General features: G+C 54.7%; 2 protein-coding genes across 5 annotated transcripts in view; one reads left to right on the top strand and one right to left on the bottom strand.

The window, feature by feature from the left end:
* Positions 1-69: 69 nt before the first annotated feature.
* Positions 70-11,279, bottom strand: CCDC189 (coiled-coil domain containing 189). Of its 3 annotated transcripts, none has more exons than XM_008685317.2 (9): positions 11,158-11,279; positions 3,178-3,209; positions 2,597-2,662; positions 2,264-2,433; positions 1,671-1,741; positions 1,360-1,476; positions 1,208-1,277; positions 1,045-1,134; positions 70-285 (listed from the first exon to the last, which is right to left on the bottom strand). In XM_008685317.2, the coding sequence occupies exons 1-9, from the start codon at positions 11,251-11,253 to the stop codon at positions 107-109; spliced, it is 891 nt and encodes a 296-aa protein (XP_008683539.1). In that variant the 5' UTR covers positions 11,254-11,279; the 3' UTR covers positions 70-106. The 3 variants fall into 3 exon arrangements, with proteins under 3 accessions (XP_008683539.1, XP_008683537.1, XP_008683538.1); XM_008685315.2 differs by lacking the exon at positions 11,158-11,279 and adding an exon at positions 3,549-3,935; XM_008685316.2 differs by lacking the exons at positions 1,045-1,134; positions 11,158-11,279 and adding an exon at positions 3,549-3,940.
* Positions 4,247-11,502, top strand: part of RNF40 (ring finger protein 40) — a 30,906-nt gene continuing 23,650 nt past the window's right edge. The window contains exons 1-16 of one of the 2 annotated variants that reach the window (XM_008685313.2): positions 4,247-4,327; positions 4,437-4,640; positions 5,064-5,231; positions 5,366-5,507; positions 6,193-6,399; positions 6,942-7,063; positions 7,165-7,311; positions 7,405-7,479; positions 8,421-8,540; positions 8,637-8,816; positions 9,000-9,135; positions 10,006-10,127; positions 10,211-10,638; positions 10,725-10,842; positions 10,958-11,107; positions 11,273-11,485. In XM_008685313.2, coding sequence (XP_008683535.1) covers positions 4,509-4,640; positions 5,064-5,231; positions 5,366-5,507; positions 6,193-6,399; positions 6,942-7,063; positions 7,165-7,311; positions 7,405-7,479; positions 8,421-8,540; positions 8,637-8,816; positions 9,000-9,135; positions 10,006-10,127; positions 10,211-10,638; positions 10,725-10,842; positions 10,958-11,107; positions 11,273-11,485 — 2,460 coding nt within the window. In that variant the 5' untranslated portion in view covers positions 4,247-4,327; positions 4,437-4,508. The remainder of the gene's footprint in view (positions 4,328-4,436; positions 4,641-5,063; positions 5,232-5,365; positions 5,508-6,192; positions 6,400-6,941; positions 7,064-7,164; positions 7,312-7,404; positions 7,480-8,420; positions 8,541-8,636; positions 8,817-8,999; positions 9,136-10,005; positions 10,128-10,210; positions 10,639-10,724; positions 10,843-10,957; positions 11,108-11,272; positions 11,486-11,502) is intronic. The other variant, XM_008685314.2, reaches the window with a different exon arrangement.

The raw sequence follows: 11,502 nt of genomic DNA, 5'->3' as shown, positions 1-11,502 counted from the left end.
GGTGTCTGGTGTCTGGCTTCGGCAGCGGAGCCCAGAAGGTGCTCGGGAGGGGGGGCGGGGATGGGGCTACCCTGCCCCAGGCCTTTATTGGCGAAAATGCTGGGGGTCACTTGGTCTTGTTCTTGCCTTTGCTGGAAGGTGGCTGGAAGGGCCGCTCTAGTGTGGCCAGCTTGCTGCTGAGCCTTTCCTCGCTGGCCTGGAGCCGCTCCTCCATCAGCTGTTGGAGCTGCCTCAGTTCCTTGTTCATCTGGGTCCTGATGTAGGCTTGCAGGGTGGAGACCTGGCCTGCCGGGGCAGGGAAGAAGGGGCGGGTCAGCAGAGATGCTGTGGGGCGACCGGTGGCCGTGTAGCTTCAGTTCAGGGAAGGCCAGCTAACCCTTCTGTGGAGAGAGGTGAGGGGACTGGCCAGGCTGGACTCTCTGGGTTGCCAATCAGCAGATAAGTGACCTCACACAGGTGATTTCATCTTTGCATACCTTGGTTTCCCCCTGCGTACTGTGTAGATAGTGACAACACCTAGTGCCTAGGCCTGAAGGAAGATGCAATGTCAAATGCTTAAAACAGGGCCTGCCTGGCACCATAGTATTGCCAAATATGTGCTGGCTGGCATTGGTTTTTTTATATTTTTAAAAAATATTATTTTAGAGAGAGAGAGTGCGCGCACACACACATGCGTGCTCAAGCAGGAGGGACAGAGGGAGAGAGAGTCCCAAGCAGACTCCGTGAAGAACATGGAGCCTGAGACATGGCTCACTCTCAGGACCCTGAGCTCAGGACCTAAGCTAAAACCAAGAGTTGGCCGCTTAATCCACTGTGCCACCCAGGTGCCCCCCCATCACTGGTTTTATCATGATCCTTTCCTGGAGCTCCTGCCTCACCCCCAGCAGCTGCACTCTTACTGCCTGTTTGTCACCTTGGATTTCTGCATAAGGAATCATTTGGAGAAAGGACACTGTGCCTAAAACAGACCTGAAGTCCTGATGCGGTCTAAACCCTTTATTTTACAGCTGCCCAAAGTCACGGGGGTCCCTAACCCATCCTCACTTGGCTCTGGCTGTGGCTCTGGTGGGACCACTGTTTCTGGTTCCTCCTGTGGGGTGACTGCCTGCTCCTCCGCCTCCTCGCCACCTTTCTCTGCAGGCCAGAAGCAAGAAGAGGCTTCAGCACCAGCCCCAGCCCCAGCCCCAGCCCCAGCCTTCTCCCTTACCTGTCTCGTCCTCTGGCCAGAGCTTGGGTGGCTGTAGCCCCACGTAAGTCAAAGATAGATCCAGCCGCACCTGGGAAGAGGGAGGAGGAGAGAAGCTGAGAGGAGGACATCTGCACTGAGCGAAAGGGGGAGATGAAGGGAGGCCTCCGTACCTGGGGTGTGAAAACATATTTGTAGAGCTTGAAGTGGCGGAAGTAGGTGTTGACCACGTAATCTGCCAGGGCCAGCAGCTGTTCCTCCCTAAAGAGGTTGATGCTGAAGGGGGGCCGCTGTGGGGATGATTGGGAGTTAGAGGACTGACCCTTCCAGGAACCCTGACCTTTTCTCCAAGTGCCCAGCCATCTAGGAGCAGGGAGAGCCCCTTCCGCCTTCAAGGCAAGATGAGGGTGATGAGTGTGAGGACAGGAGACTGGGCTAGACCTTATCTGTGGGAGACTGAAGATCCCGTTCCAGGGGAACTGACCCTGACTCCATGGCGAAAAAGGACACTGGTGAAGTAGCGGTAACATTCCTCCACGTTGCCCAAGGGGGTTGCTGGGAGGGAAAGCAAGATGTGACAAGTGAGTCCCCTCCCGGATAATCATTCATTTCACTCACCAGCTACTTATCACTCACCGGCTACATAGCTTTAGAAGTGAACAGATCTAAGTTTAAGTCGTTCCTTGTTTCATTAACTCACTCAACAGATAGTACCCACAATGCACTGTTCTAGGCACTGAACAAGACGAGGTCCTGCCCTTAAGTGACATGTGATAAAACAAGAAATTTTTCAGCTCTTGTTAAACATTCTGCAGGAAATCAGGTCCAGGAATAGAGTGGGAGGTGGTGGAGGAGCTATTGAGCACTGTCTTTATGTTGATGGATATCACCTACACTATTCCTCAGGACAATCTCATAAAGTTGGTGCTGTCTCTAAGGAAATGGATGGTTTCGTCACTTGTGTGCGGTAATACTGCTTGTAATGACAGAACGAATACTGCTTCCCGTGGTCACTTGTGCCATCCCAGCCTCCACTGTCCCCTGGGCTCAAACCCTTTGGTAGCTGCCTCCTCTCACCAACACAAGCCTTGTGAAGATCTTGGAGCAGGGCACAAGCTGTCGATGTCTGTTCCAGTGAGAAGCCCTGCTGGCGGCAGAAGATGAGTGCGTGGGAGAAGAGGTCCAGGGTGATGGCATCCCGCAGGCTTTGCTCAGGACAGCTTAGCCCCAAGAGCTCAGCTAGCACCCTTGGGAGGGAGACAGGAAGGAAGGACTGAGCCAGGCCCCCTTCACCACCCCACACTGGCACACCACGTGCTCTGGAGCCGGGCATTCACACCTTCCCAGCCCAGCCCCCTTAGTCTTCCCCGGGAGCCAGCTCTTCTGCTCTTCCCTGCCCCAGCCCCATACTCCCTCATCTCCTCAGTGTTGGCTGTCTTCTCCAGCCTGTGCATGGAATGGATGTCCAGGTACTTCCTGTCATAAGAACAGAGGAGAAAAGGTGGCCATCAGGCATTAGTCTCAATGCAGGGCTATGATGGCTAGAGCATTGGACTGGGAACCAGGAGCCCTGAGTTTGAGGGTTAGCCCTTCCACTACCCTTTCAGAGCAAGTCACTTCCTCTCTGGGTGTAACTTTCTCCATCTTTAAATAAGGGATATGGCTTAAATGAACTCTTAACGATCTTCTTCATTTATAAAGGTGAGGATTAGGAAACTTGAGTTCTTGTTTCTGCCACTCCCCATGTGGCTTCAGTGTCTCCATTTATACAATGCTCCATAGCAGTCGATACTCCATTTACATCCTTAGTCGTCTTCCCACCCTCCGTCTTTGGACTGGAGAGGCAGGAAAGCTGGAGATTAGTCATCTTGGATAACTGCAGTTTCCTCATCTGTCAAATGGGGAACGCCCCCAGCTGTTTGACAGGACTGGTGGGGAGGAATAATGCAAGTGTAAAGTGTAACTTTCCCCCCAAGATTCTTCACACTCACCACATGCAGATCCGCGGCTGGGGCAACGGGGGCTGCGGAGAAAAAAAACAACAAACGGATTGGGCAGGGGGAGCTATGCTGTCCCTGGCCCCAGTCCCTGACCCGTCGGGAATCTCCAGGGGGCCTGAGACCCCGCTAACTTGCATTCTCATTTTAAGGATTATGCACGAGTAACGCTGGCAGGCCAGGCTTCAGTAGGCCCTAAGTACTTTTCATGAGCATTTAACAATAGGAGTCACATACCCCTGCCTCTTCACCAAGGCACCCAGGAAACGTCTTGAACGTTAATAAACATAACGACGGGTGACGCCTTGCCGGGGAGCCCTTTTACAAACATTCATGAGCGGCCTGCCACTCGGTCCCGCCCTCACCGGGAACAACTTGGCTGCAGGATCTTCATCCGCTTCTACCGAAGCCGCGGTTCTGGACTCGGTCAGCACACCTGTTACCATCCGCGTGACGGACCCATCCACTGAACTGAGGTCCCCCTGAGGCTCCCGCTGCAGTTCTGAGAGCTGTTCAAGCTCCGACTGTGTCTTCAGTGCCATGAATTGGCTGGACTTCTGGCGGATCATCTTGTCGCTCTTCCTAGCCGCGGGTCACCACAGGCTATGTCCCGCCGGGGTCCTGGGAATGCCGGTTCTTGCGCGGCGACTGTCAAGCCCTCCCTCCAGCGACGCCTCAGCCAATCTATGCCGCAGAGAGGCCGGGTGCAGCCAATCCGCAGGGGGCGTCTCCCTCCGTCTCAACGGCGACCGTTGCTAAGGGAGCTCGTGGAGGGAGGGAGCAAGTGTAGGACGCTCGCCAATCAGTGAGAAGAAAATGCGCATGCGCAATAAGTTTCAAGCCCCGCCCCCGTGCCCTCGCTTCAAAGTGGCTAATCGAAGGCAGGTGATGCCCTTAGGGCTGGAGGATGTGAGTGTGGTGTCAGTTGCAACGGGAACTGTCTGCTGGCCAATCACCGGGAGAAAGAGGAGGTGTTCAGGAAGAAATAAAACGGGATCCGAGAGGCGGGACAAAGCGCGACCAATAGAAACAGGAAATGAAGTTTCGCCACATCCGGCATTGCCTGCGGCGCTTGCGCTCTGTGCTGAGGAGACCGGTGACGTCCGGTGAAGTCCAAGATGGCGCTAGGCTGAGCCTGCTGCCGGTGAGGGGCACGGGGCAGGCGGGGGCGGGATCCAGCAGGTGTGTGCGGGGAAGGCTTGGGGCTGCGGAGCACTGGCCGCCTCCACATCTCTGCTCTCTGTCTTCTGCAGGTGACGGAAGTGCCGCCTACGCCTGCCTGACGTCCCTCGGGAGACCCTGCGCCGCTCCTCGCCGCCGCGGCCATGTCTGGACCCGGCAACAAACGCGCAGCCGGCGACGGGGGCTCAGGGCCCCCAGAGAAGAAGCTGAGCCGCGAGGAGAAGACCACGACCACGCTTATAGAGCCCATTCGTCTTGGGGGCATTTCTTCCACGGTTCGTGGGCTCCTCCTGCCCCAGTCCTCACAACTTGTCAGACTCCCATCTCTGTTCTCCGCCCAAATCGTCCAGAACCTTTACTCCCTGTTCCCCCAAGCTTAGCAGGATCCACTTTACAGAACACTCTGTTGAAGGAAACCGAGGACATGACGTCTGCCTTCTTTCTACAGATAGGGAAACAGGTTCCCAGAGGGCATGTGACTTGTCAAAAGACTTGAGAGTTAGAAAGAGGCAGAAGCAGAACTTGACCCTCCTCACAGCTAAGATGCTTTCTCTGTGGGTGTCTGACTCTCTTTAAATCCCGTTAGTGGTTAGTTTGGGGATACTGTCTTCTCCATTCCAGTTGCTCTCTTTTGTCTCTCTCTGTGATTCTTGGGCCCTGCTTGACCCTCTCCTCGGCCCCTTCGTTTTCCTTGGTAGGAGGAGATGGACCTGAAGGTTCTGCAGTTCAAGAACAAGAAACTAGCAGAGCGGTTGGAACAGCGACAGGCTTGTGAAGATGAGCTCCGAGAGCGAATTGAGAAGCTGGAGAAGCGTCAGGCCACAGATGATGCCACACTCCTCATTGTCAATCGCTACTGGGCCCAGGTGGATGCCCCCCTACTTTCCAAGACCTGGCCTTGATCCAGCTGCCAGTCCTCAGACGACTATGCTGGGAAAGGAGTATCATGCTGGGAAGCACCTGAGAGATTCATAATATTTTTGGTGCTTTCTCCCTTCAGCTGGATGAAACTGTGGAAGCCCTTCTCCGACACCATGAGAGCCAGGGGGAGCTGTCTTCAGGGACAGAGGCGCCTGGGACCCAGGAGGGGCCGACACGTGATGAGACCCCTCTCACAGAGCCAGGGACATCGGAGCTGAGGGGTAGGGCCAGAGCCCCAGGATCTGGGGAGCATAATTAAGTTCTGAGAATGGTTCTGGAGAAGAGGGAACTTTTATATTAGTCTCCTGAATTCTCTACCACCCTTCACACACCCCCCACCCCCCCACCCCACACACACTTGACTTCATGTTTGGACAGCAAAATTCAGTGGGTAAGAATCCAGGCCCCAGGCTTTGGAATCTGAGTGATTTGGTTCATAGTGCATGTCATGTTTGACAGTCATGTAGCTCAAAAAAGTATTAATATCGAGTGTTAACTGTGTAGCTATTACTGTTCAGCCTCGGAAGAGACAAAGATAAGCAAAAAGAAATACTGTCTTTGCCATCAGGGAAGAAGTCATTTTAAACCACAAGTAAAAAAGTATAGGGGCCCTTGAAAGGGAGTTAGCATATGTGCCTTTGCATGTGGTTCTAATTTAGATTGGGAAGGCAGAGAAGGTCTCCCTGAGGAATGACTTGGAAGCTCTGTGGCTCTGAAATTACTTTAGCTCCCTGAGCCTCCATAGTTGCACTTTGACGATGGGGATACCAGTGTATTGCAGGTATTACTTGTGTTGATTGAGCCATAGAGTGTCGAAGGGCTCAGTCTGGAACTTGGTACCGAGTGGTGGTAACTGCGGCTGTTATCCTCATGAGATCCTCATGAGGGTCTGTCCATCCCTCACAGAGCCCCTGCCAGTGCAGCTGCGGCCCCCGCTCAGTGAGCCAGCCTTGGCTTTTGTGGTAGCGCTGGGCGCCAGCAGTAGTGAGGAGGTGGAGCTGCAGCTGCAGGGCCGAATGGAGTTCTCCAAGGCAGCCGTGTCCCGTGTGGTAGAGGCCTCAGACCGCCTGCAGCGCCGGGTGGAGGAACTCTGTCAGCGAGTGTACAGCCGAGGTTAGTTCTTCCTGTCCCACCGCAGACGTGTCTGTCCCTGTTCGTGTCTTGATTGTCTCCTCTCAGTGCCCGAGCCCAGAGGCAGCCATAATTCTCCAAGGAATAAATCAGCCACGTTCTCAGGGAAAAGGATAGGTTGTAGATGGGGCTCTGTAGATTGGTTCATGGGGTTGAGCTCTAGAGAGCTGGGTGGGAGGAGTTGTTGACCTTGTGGGGCCACTGCCTTCCAGCTGGAGACTTCCTTGGAACACTCTGCACAGAGTTTGGTTGCTGTTGCTGACCCACAAGGCATAGTAGCAAGTGCCCAGGTGTTGTAGCCTGACAGGCTTCTCCCAGCCCTAGTCCTGTCATTCTGGGCAATGGCTCTCCTCTCTGAGCTGGTTTCCTCCTTTGTGCAGTGGAGATAAAGACTCCTGGCTTTGTCATGAGAAATTGGCAAGACAGCTGATGGATCACACTGGGCACATAGCAGACTCCAGAATGAGTTAGTACTTTGCCCCATTGCCCTGGACTTGGCTCTTACCCGAGCCCTGCCTTCTCAGGGGACAGTGAGCCCCCCGGTGAGGTGGCTCGGGCACGCACCCGGGAGTTGGGTCGTGAGAACCGGCGGCTACAGGACTTGGCTACCCAGCTACAAGAGAAGCACCACCGCATCTCGTTGGAGGTGGGATTAAAATCAGGGCAGGGTTTGGGTTAGACATGCACCAAGGCTCTCAGAGAGCCACGTTCCCTCCTCTAAGCATCTGACCCTATCATTGTCCCCAGTACTCTGAGCTCCAGGATAAAGTAACATCAGCAGAGACCAAGGTGCTGGAGATGGAGACGACGGTGGAGGACCTGCAGTGGGACATCGAGAAGCTGCGCAAGCGTGAGCAGAAGCTCAATAAGCACCTGGCGGAGGCCTTGGAGCAGGTGGGGCTTGGGTGCTGGGTCACATGGAGCCACGGCTGGGTACTTGGAGCCGTCGCTTCTCTCCTCCACCCCCATTGGTCTGTCTCTCCACAGCTCAACTCTGGCTACTATGTGTCTGGGAGCTCCTCCGGCTTCCAGGGGGGCCAGATCACACTCAGCATGCAGAAGGTGAGTGGGTACCATTCTTCCCAGTCCCTCCCGTAACCTTTTCTCTGCCCCACCCGTCAAAGTCCTCTCAAAATTAAGGACAGACCATCCACACGGTCTGAGTCCCTTCCCTGTCACTCCTGCTGCTCTGTTTTATTTGTTCATGTATGTGTTTAGTAAGTAATTGTTAACGTTAAGTGCTGAGCATGGTACTCAGAAAGCAGGCATATCTGAGAACAAAATAGACAAAAAGCAAAGCTTTCATGGAGCTTAGGTTCTAGTTGGGGGAACAAACAAGAAGTAACATAGTTCATCAAGTGGTTATAGGTGCCCCAAAGAGAAAGTATAGAAAAGAGACAAATGGGGGCGCCTGGGTGGCTTAGTTGGTTAAGCCTTTGGCTCAGGTCATGATCCCAGCGTCCTGGGATCGAGTCCTACATCGGGCTCCCTGCTCAGTGGGGAGTCTGCTTCTTCCTCTGCTCCTACCCCCTGCCCCCGCTTGTGCATGTGCGTGCTTGTTTTCTCTCGCACACATGAAAATAAATAAAATCTTTTAAAAAAGAGAGATAAATGAAAGTTTGTTGGAGTTGACTGGCATTCTTGTTGACTGGCTGGCTGAAGGAGGTGTCTCACTGAGAGGACTTTCTCACTTCTTGTTCATTGGACTTTTTTTTTTTTTTTTTTGGTGCTGTGAGGATCGTTGTTCCTTGTTAACTCCTTATTTCAGGTTCCTTTTCAGGTCTTTCAGGAAGGCTTCCCTGATCCCTGTCGGTTATGAGCCTTGGTTCCCAGCACTGACTGTGCAGTATTTTCTCCCACTTACCTGGGAGCCCTTAGGAAAGTGCTTTGGTTTGGCTTGTCCCTGGGGCTTCAGAATCCATCACTGGCCACACGTGGTGGGACGTGAGGGAAGCGTGCATCCTGGCCTGGCCCTGCCTCCCACAGCCCCTTCCATTCCACAGTTTGAGATGCTGAATGCAGAGTTGGAGGAAAACCAGGAATTGGCCAATAGCCGTATGGCAGAGCTGGAAAAGCTACAGGCCGAACTTCAGGGGGCTGTGCGGACCAATGAGCGCCTCAAGGTGGGCTCTATTTAGGACTGGGAGGGCTCGAGCCTGCGAGGTAGTGGCTAGGTCCTGAATCCTCTTGCTGATCGCTTTTGGACACTCTGGCCCTAGGTGGCCCTGCGGAGCCTTCCCGAGGAGGTGGTGCGGGAAACGGGGGAGTACCGAATGCTGCAGGCCCAGTTCTCGCTGCTCTACAACGAGTCTCTGCAAGTGAAGACCCAGCTTGACGAGGCCCGGGGGCTGCTGCTGGCCACCAAGAATTCCCACCTGAGACACATTGAGCACATGGAGGTACGGCCCTGGAACAGACCTCAGGGTCAAGGTATTGCTGGCCTTCACAGGCCCTGTGTGCTGCCAGGGGTCCCTTGGAATAAATTCTTCGTAAGCCACGGAGGCCTGAGGCAGGGGGGAAGAGGGGAGAAGTTTGCCAGGGGGCTGAGGGGTTGTGTGGGTCCTTAACCCCTCACCCTACAGAGCGATGAGCTGGGGCTGCAGAAGAAGCTGCGCACAGAGGTTATCCAGCTGGAGGACACGCTGGCCCAGGTACGCAAGGAGTACGAGATGCTGCGCATCGAGTTTGAACAGAACCTGGCGGCCAACGAGCAGGCGGGTATGTAGTGAGGACAGGGTGGAGGTGGGGCCTTATCTGGGATTGCTGGTCCCTGGTGTGGGGCTGATGCTTATCCAGATGCAAGGGGTTAAGCCCCTTCCTTTCACAGAGCCTCCTCTTCCTGGCCAAAACAGGGATCATGCCACCTGGCTCAAAGGCACGGTGAGAGGCCCAACCAGCTGAGGGGGCTGACAGAGCAGGCGCAGCCAGAGCATGAGCTGTTGGCCCCGTCTGTGGTTCTCTGGCCTTACGTGTCTCTCTCTCTCTTAGAGGGATTCGTTCATTGTGCAAAGATTTTTGAACACGACCTATAAGCTGGGCTGTCTTCTAGGCTTTGGGATTATGTCTACAGACAAAACATAGATGATTCCTGCTACTGTGGAGCAGTATTTTACTAAAGGAAGATAACAAAGTGAAAAATAGACCACGTATGTTAGATAGTGGCAGACACGTCAGGAAAAATAAAGCAGGGAAGAAAGACAGGACGTGTTGGGAGAAAGGGGTTGTGGTTTTGGATGGGGAGGCTAGAGAAGTGAAACTCAGAAGGCGATGTTTGTTTAAAAATATTAAAAAGTGGACTGATTTATTTTTGTGAGTATTAGTTACATGTTCCTTTAAAGGAGATTTGGAAATACTAAAAAAATCTGCATTAACAGAAGTAATACAAATAGGCAGTCTCAAGTGGGTTTTGGGTGAGTTTCCTTCCAGCCCAGGTTATTACTTTGATGAGATCACACTCTATATAAGGTCTCAGTTTCCCTCTCCTCCAAAATGGCAGTGATGGCTGCAGCTCTCCTTCTTCCCCTGCTGAGGGGTTGGGCCCTTCTTGCAGAGGCCGGTCTAACCCCTTACTTCCCAACCCTCTCCTAGGGCCCATCAACCGTGAGATGCGCCACCTGATCAGCAGCCTCCAAAACCACAACCACCAGCTAAAAGGGGATGCCCAGCGGTACAAGCGGAAGCTGCGGGAGGTGCAGGCGGAGATTGGCAAGGTGAGAGCGGGCTGCCTGGGAAAAGCCTTGGCTGGACCCAGGTGAGCACTGTCTCACCTCAGCCCTGTTCTCTGTCTTCGCAGCTCCGGGCCCAGGCCAGTGGCTCAACCCACTCCATCCCCAACCTGGGCCACCCAGAGGACTCTGGCCTCAGCGCCCCAGCCCCAGGGAAAGAAGAGGGTGGGCCAGGCCCTGTCACTGCCCCCGACGGCAGAAAGGAGATGGCTTCGGTGCCTGGCACCACCACTACTACCTCCTCAGCGAAGAAGGAGGAGCTGGTCCCCTCTGAGGAGGATGCCCAGGCCCTAACTCCTGGGTCCCAGGGCCCCTCCTCCCGGGGTCGAGAACCTGAGGCCAGGCCCAAGCGGGAGCTTCGAGAGCGGGAAGGGCCTGGCCTGGGACCCCCATCTGTAGCCTCAGCTCTCTCAAGGGCTGATCGAGAGAAGGCCAAGGTGGAGGAGGCCAAGAGGAAGGAGTCAGAACTCCTCAAAGGTCTCCGAGCAGAGCTCAAGTGAGGCCCTATTCCTGTTTTCCTCCCACCCCTGTCAAAGTGGTCTCCAGCTCCATTCAGAAAGCCTTCCTCCTGTGCCTCCCCAGGAAGGCCCAGGAAAGCCAGAAGGAGATGAAGTTGCTGCTGGACATGTACAAGTCAGCACCCAAGGAGCAGCGGGATAAGGTGCAGCTCATGGCAGCTGAGCGCAAGGCCAAGGCTGAGGTGAGGACAGGTAGGGCCCATGGGGCATGCACAGAGGCCGCCCTGGGCAGTTATGACCAGAGCAGAGCCCTGGGTCAGCGGGAAGCAGTGACAAGGGCTAACTCTGGTGCTGTAGGTTGATGAACTACGGAGCCGTATCCGGGAATTGGAGGAGAGGGACAGGAGGGAGAGCAAAAAAATTGCGGATGAGGACGCCCTGCGGCGCATTCGGCAGGCGGAGGAGCAGATCGAACACCTGCAGCGCAAGTTGGGCGCCACCAAGCAGGTGCGACGCCCTCGTGGTCCCCTTGCTTCTGAATGGTGGGATTCCCTTACCTCCCGTTGGAGTGCTTCTGGCAGATGGTCCGGGATCACTCTGTTCAGCCCTGTTTTCATGCGGTCCCCACGATCATCTCCTGTGCTCCATCTCATCTCTGCCCGTTTGCCGCAGGAAGAGGAGGCTCTGCTGTCAGAGATGGATGTAACCGGTCAGGCTTTCGAAGACATGCAGGAGCAGAACGGGCGGCTGCTGCAGCAGTTACGGGAAAAGGATGATGCCAACTTTAAGCTGATGTCAGAGCGGATCAAGGCCAACCAGATCCACAAGCTGCTGCGGGAGGAGAAGGATGAGCTGGGCGAGCAAGTGCTGGGCCTGAAGTCCCAGGTATGGCTGCCCTGGGC

This window comes from Ursus maritimus, unplaced genomic scaffold, assembly GCF_017311325.1.
Source record: "Ursus maritimus isolate PB19 unplaced genomic scaffold, ASM1731132v1 scaffold_2, whole genome shotgun sequence".
Lineage (NCBI taxonomy): Eukaryota > Metazoa > Chordata > Mammalia > Carnivora > Ursidae > Ursus > Ursus maritimus.
Note: the sequence above shows the minus strand (reverse complement) of the source record. Positions and strands in the feature narration are given on the sequence as shown.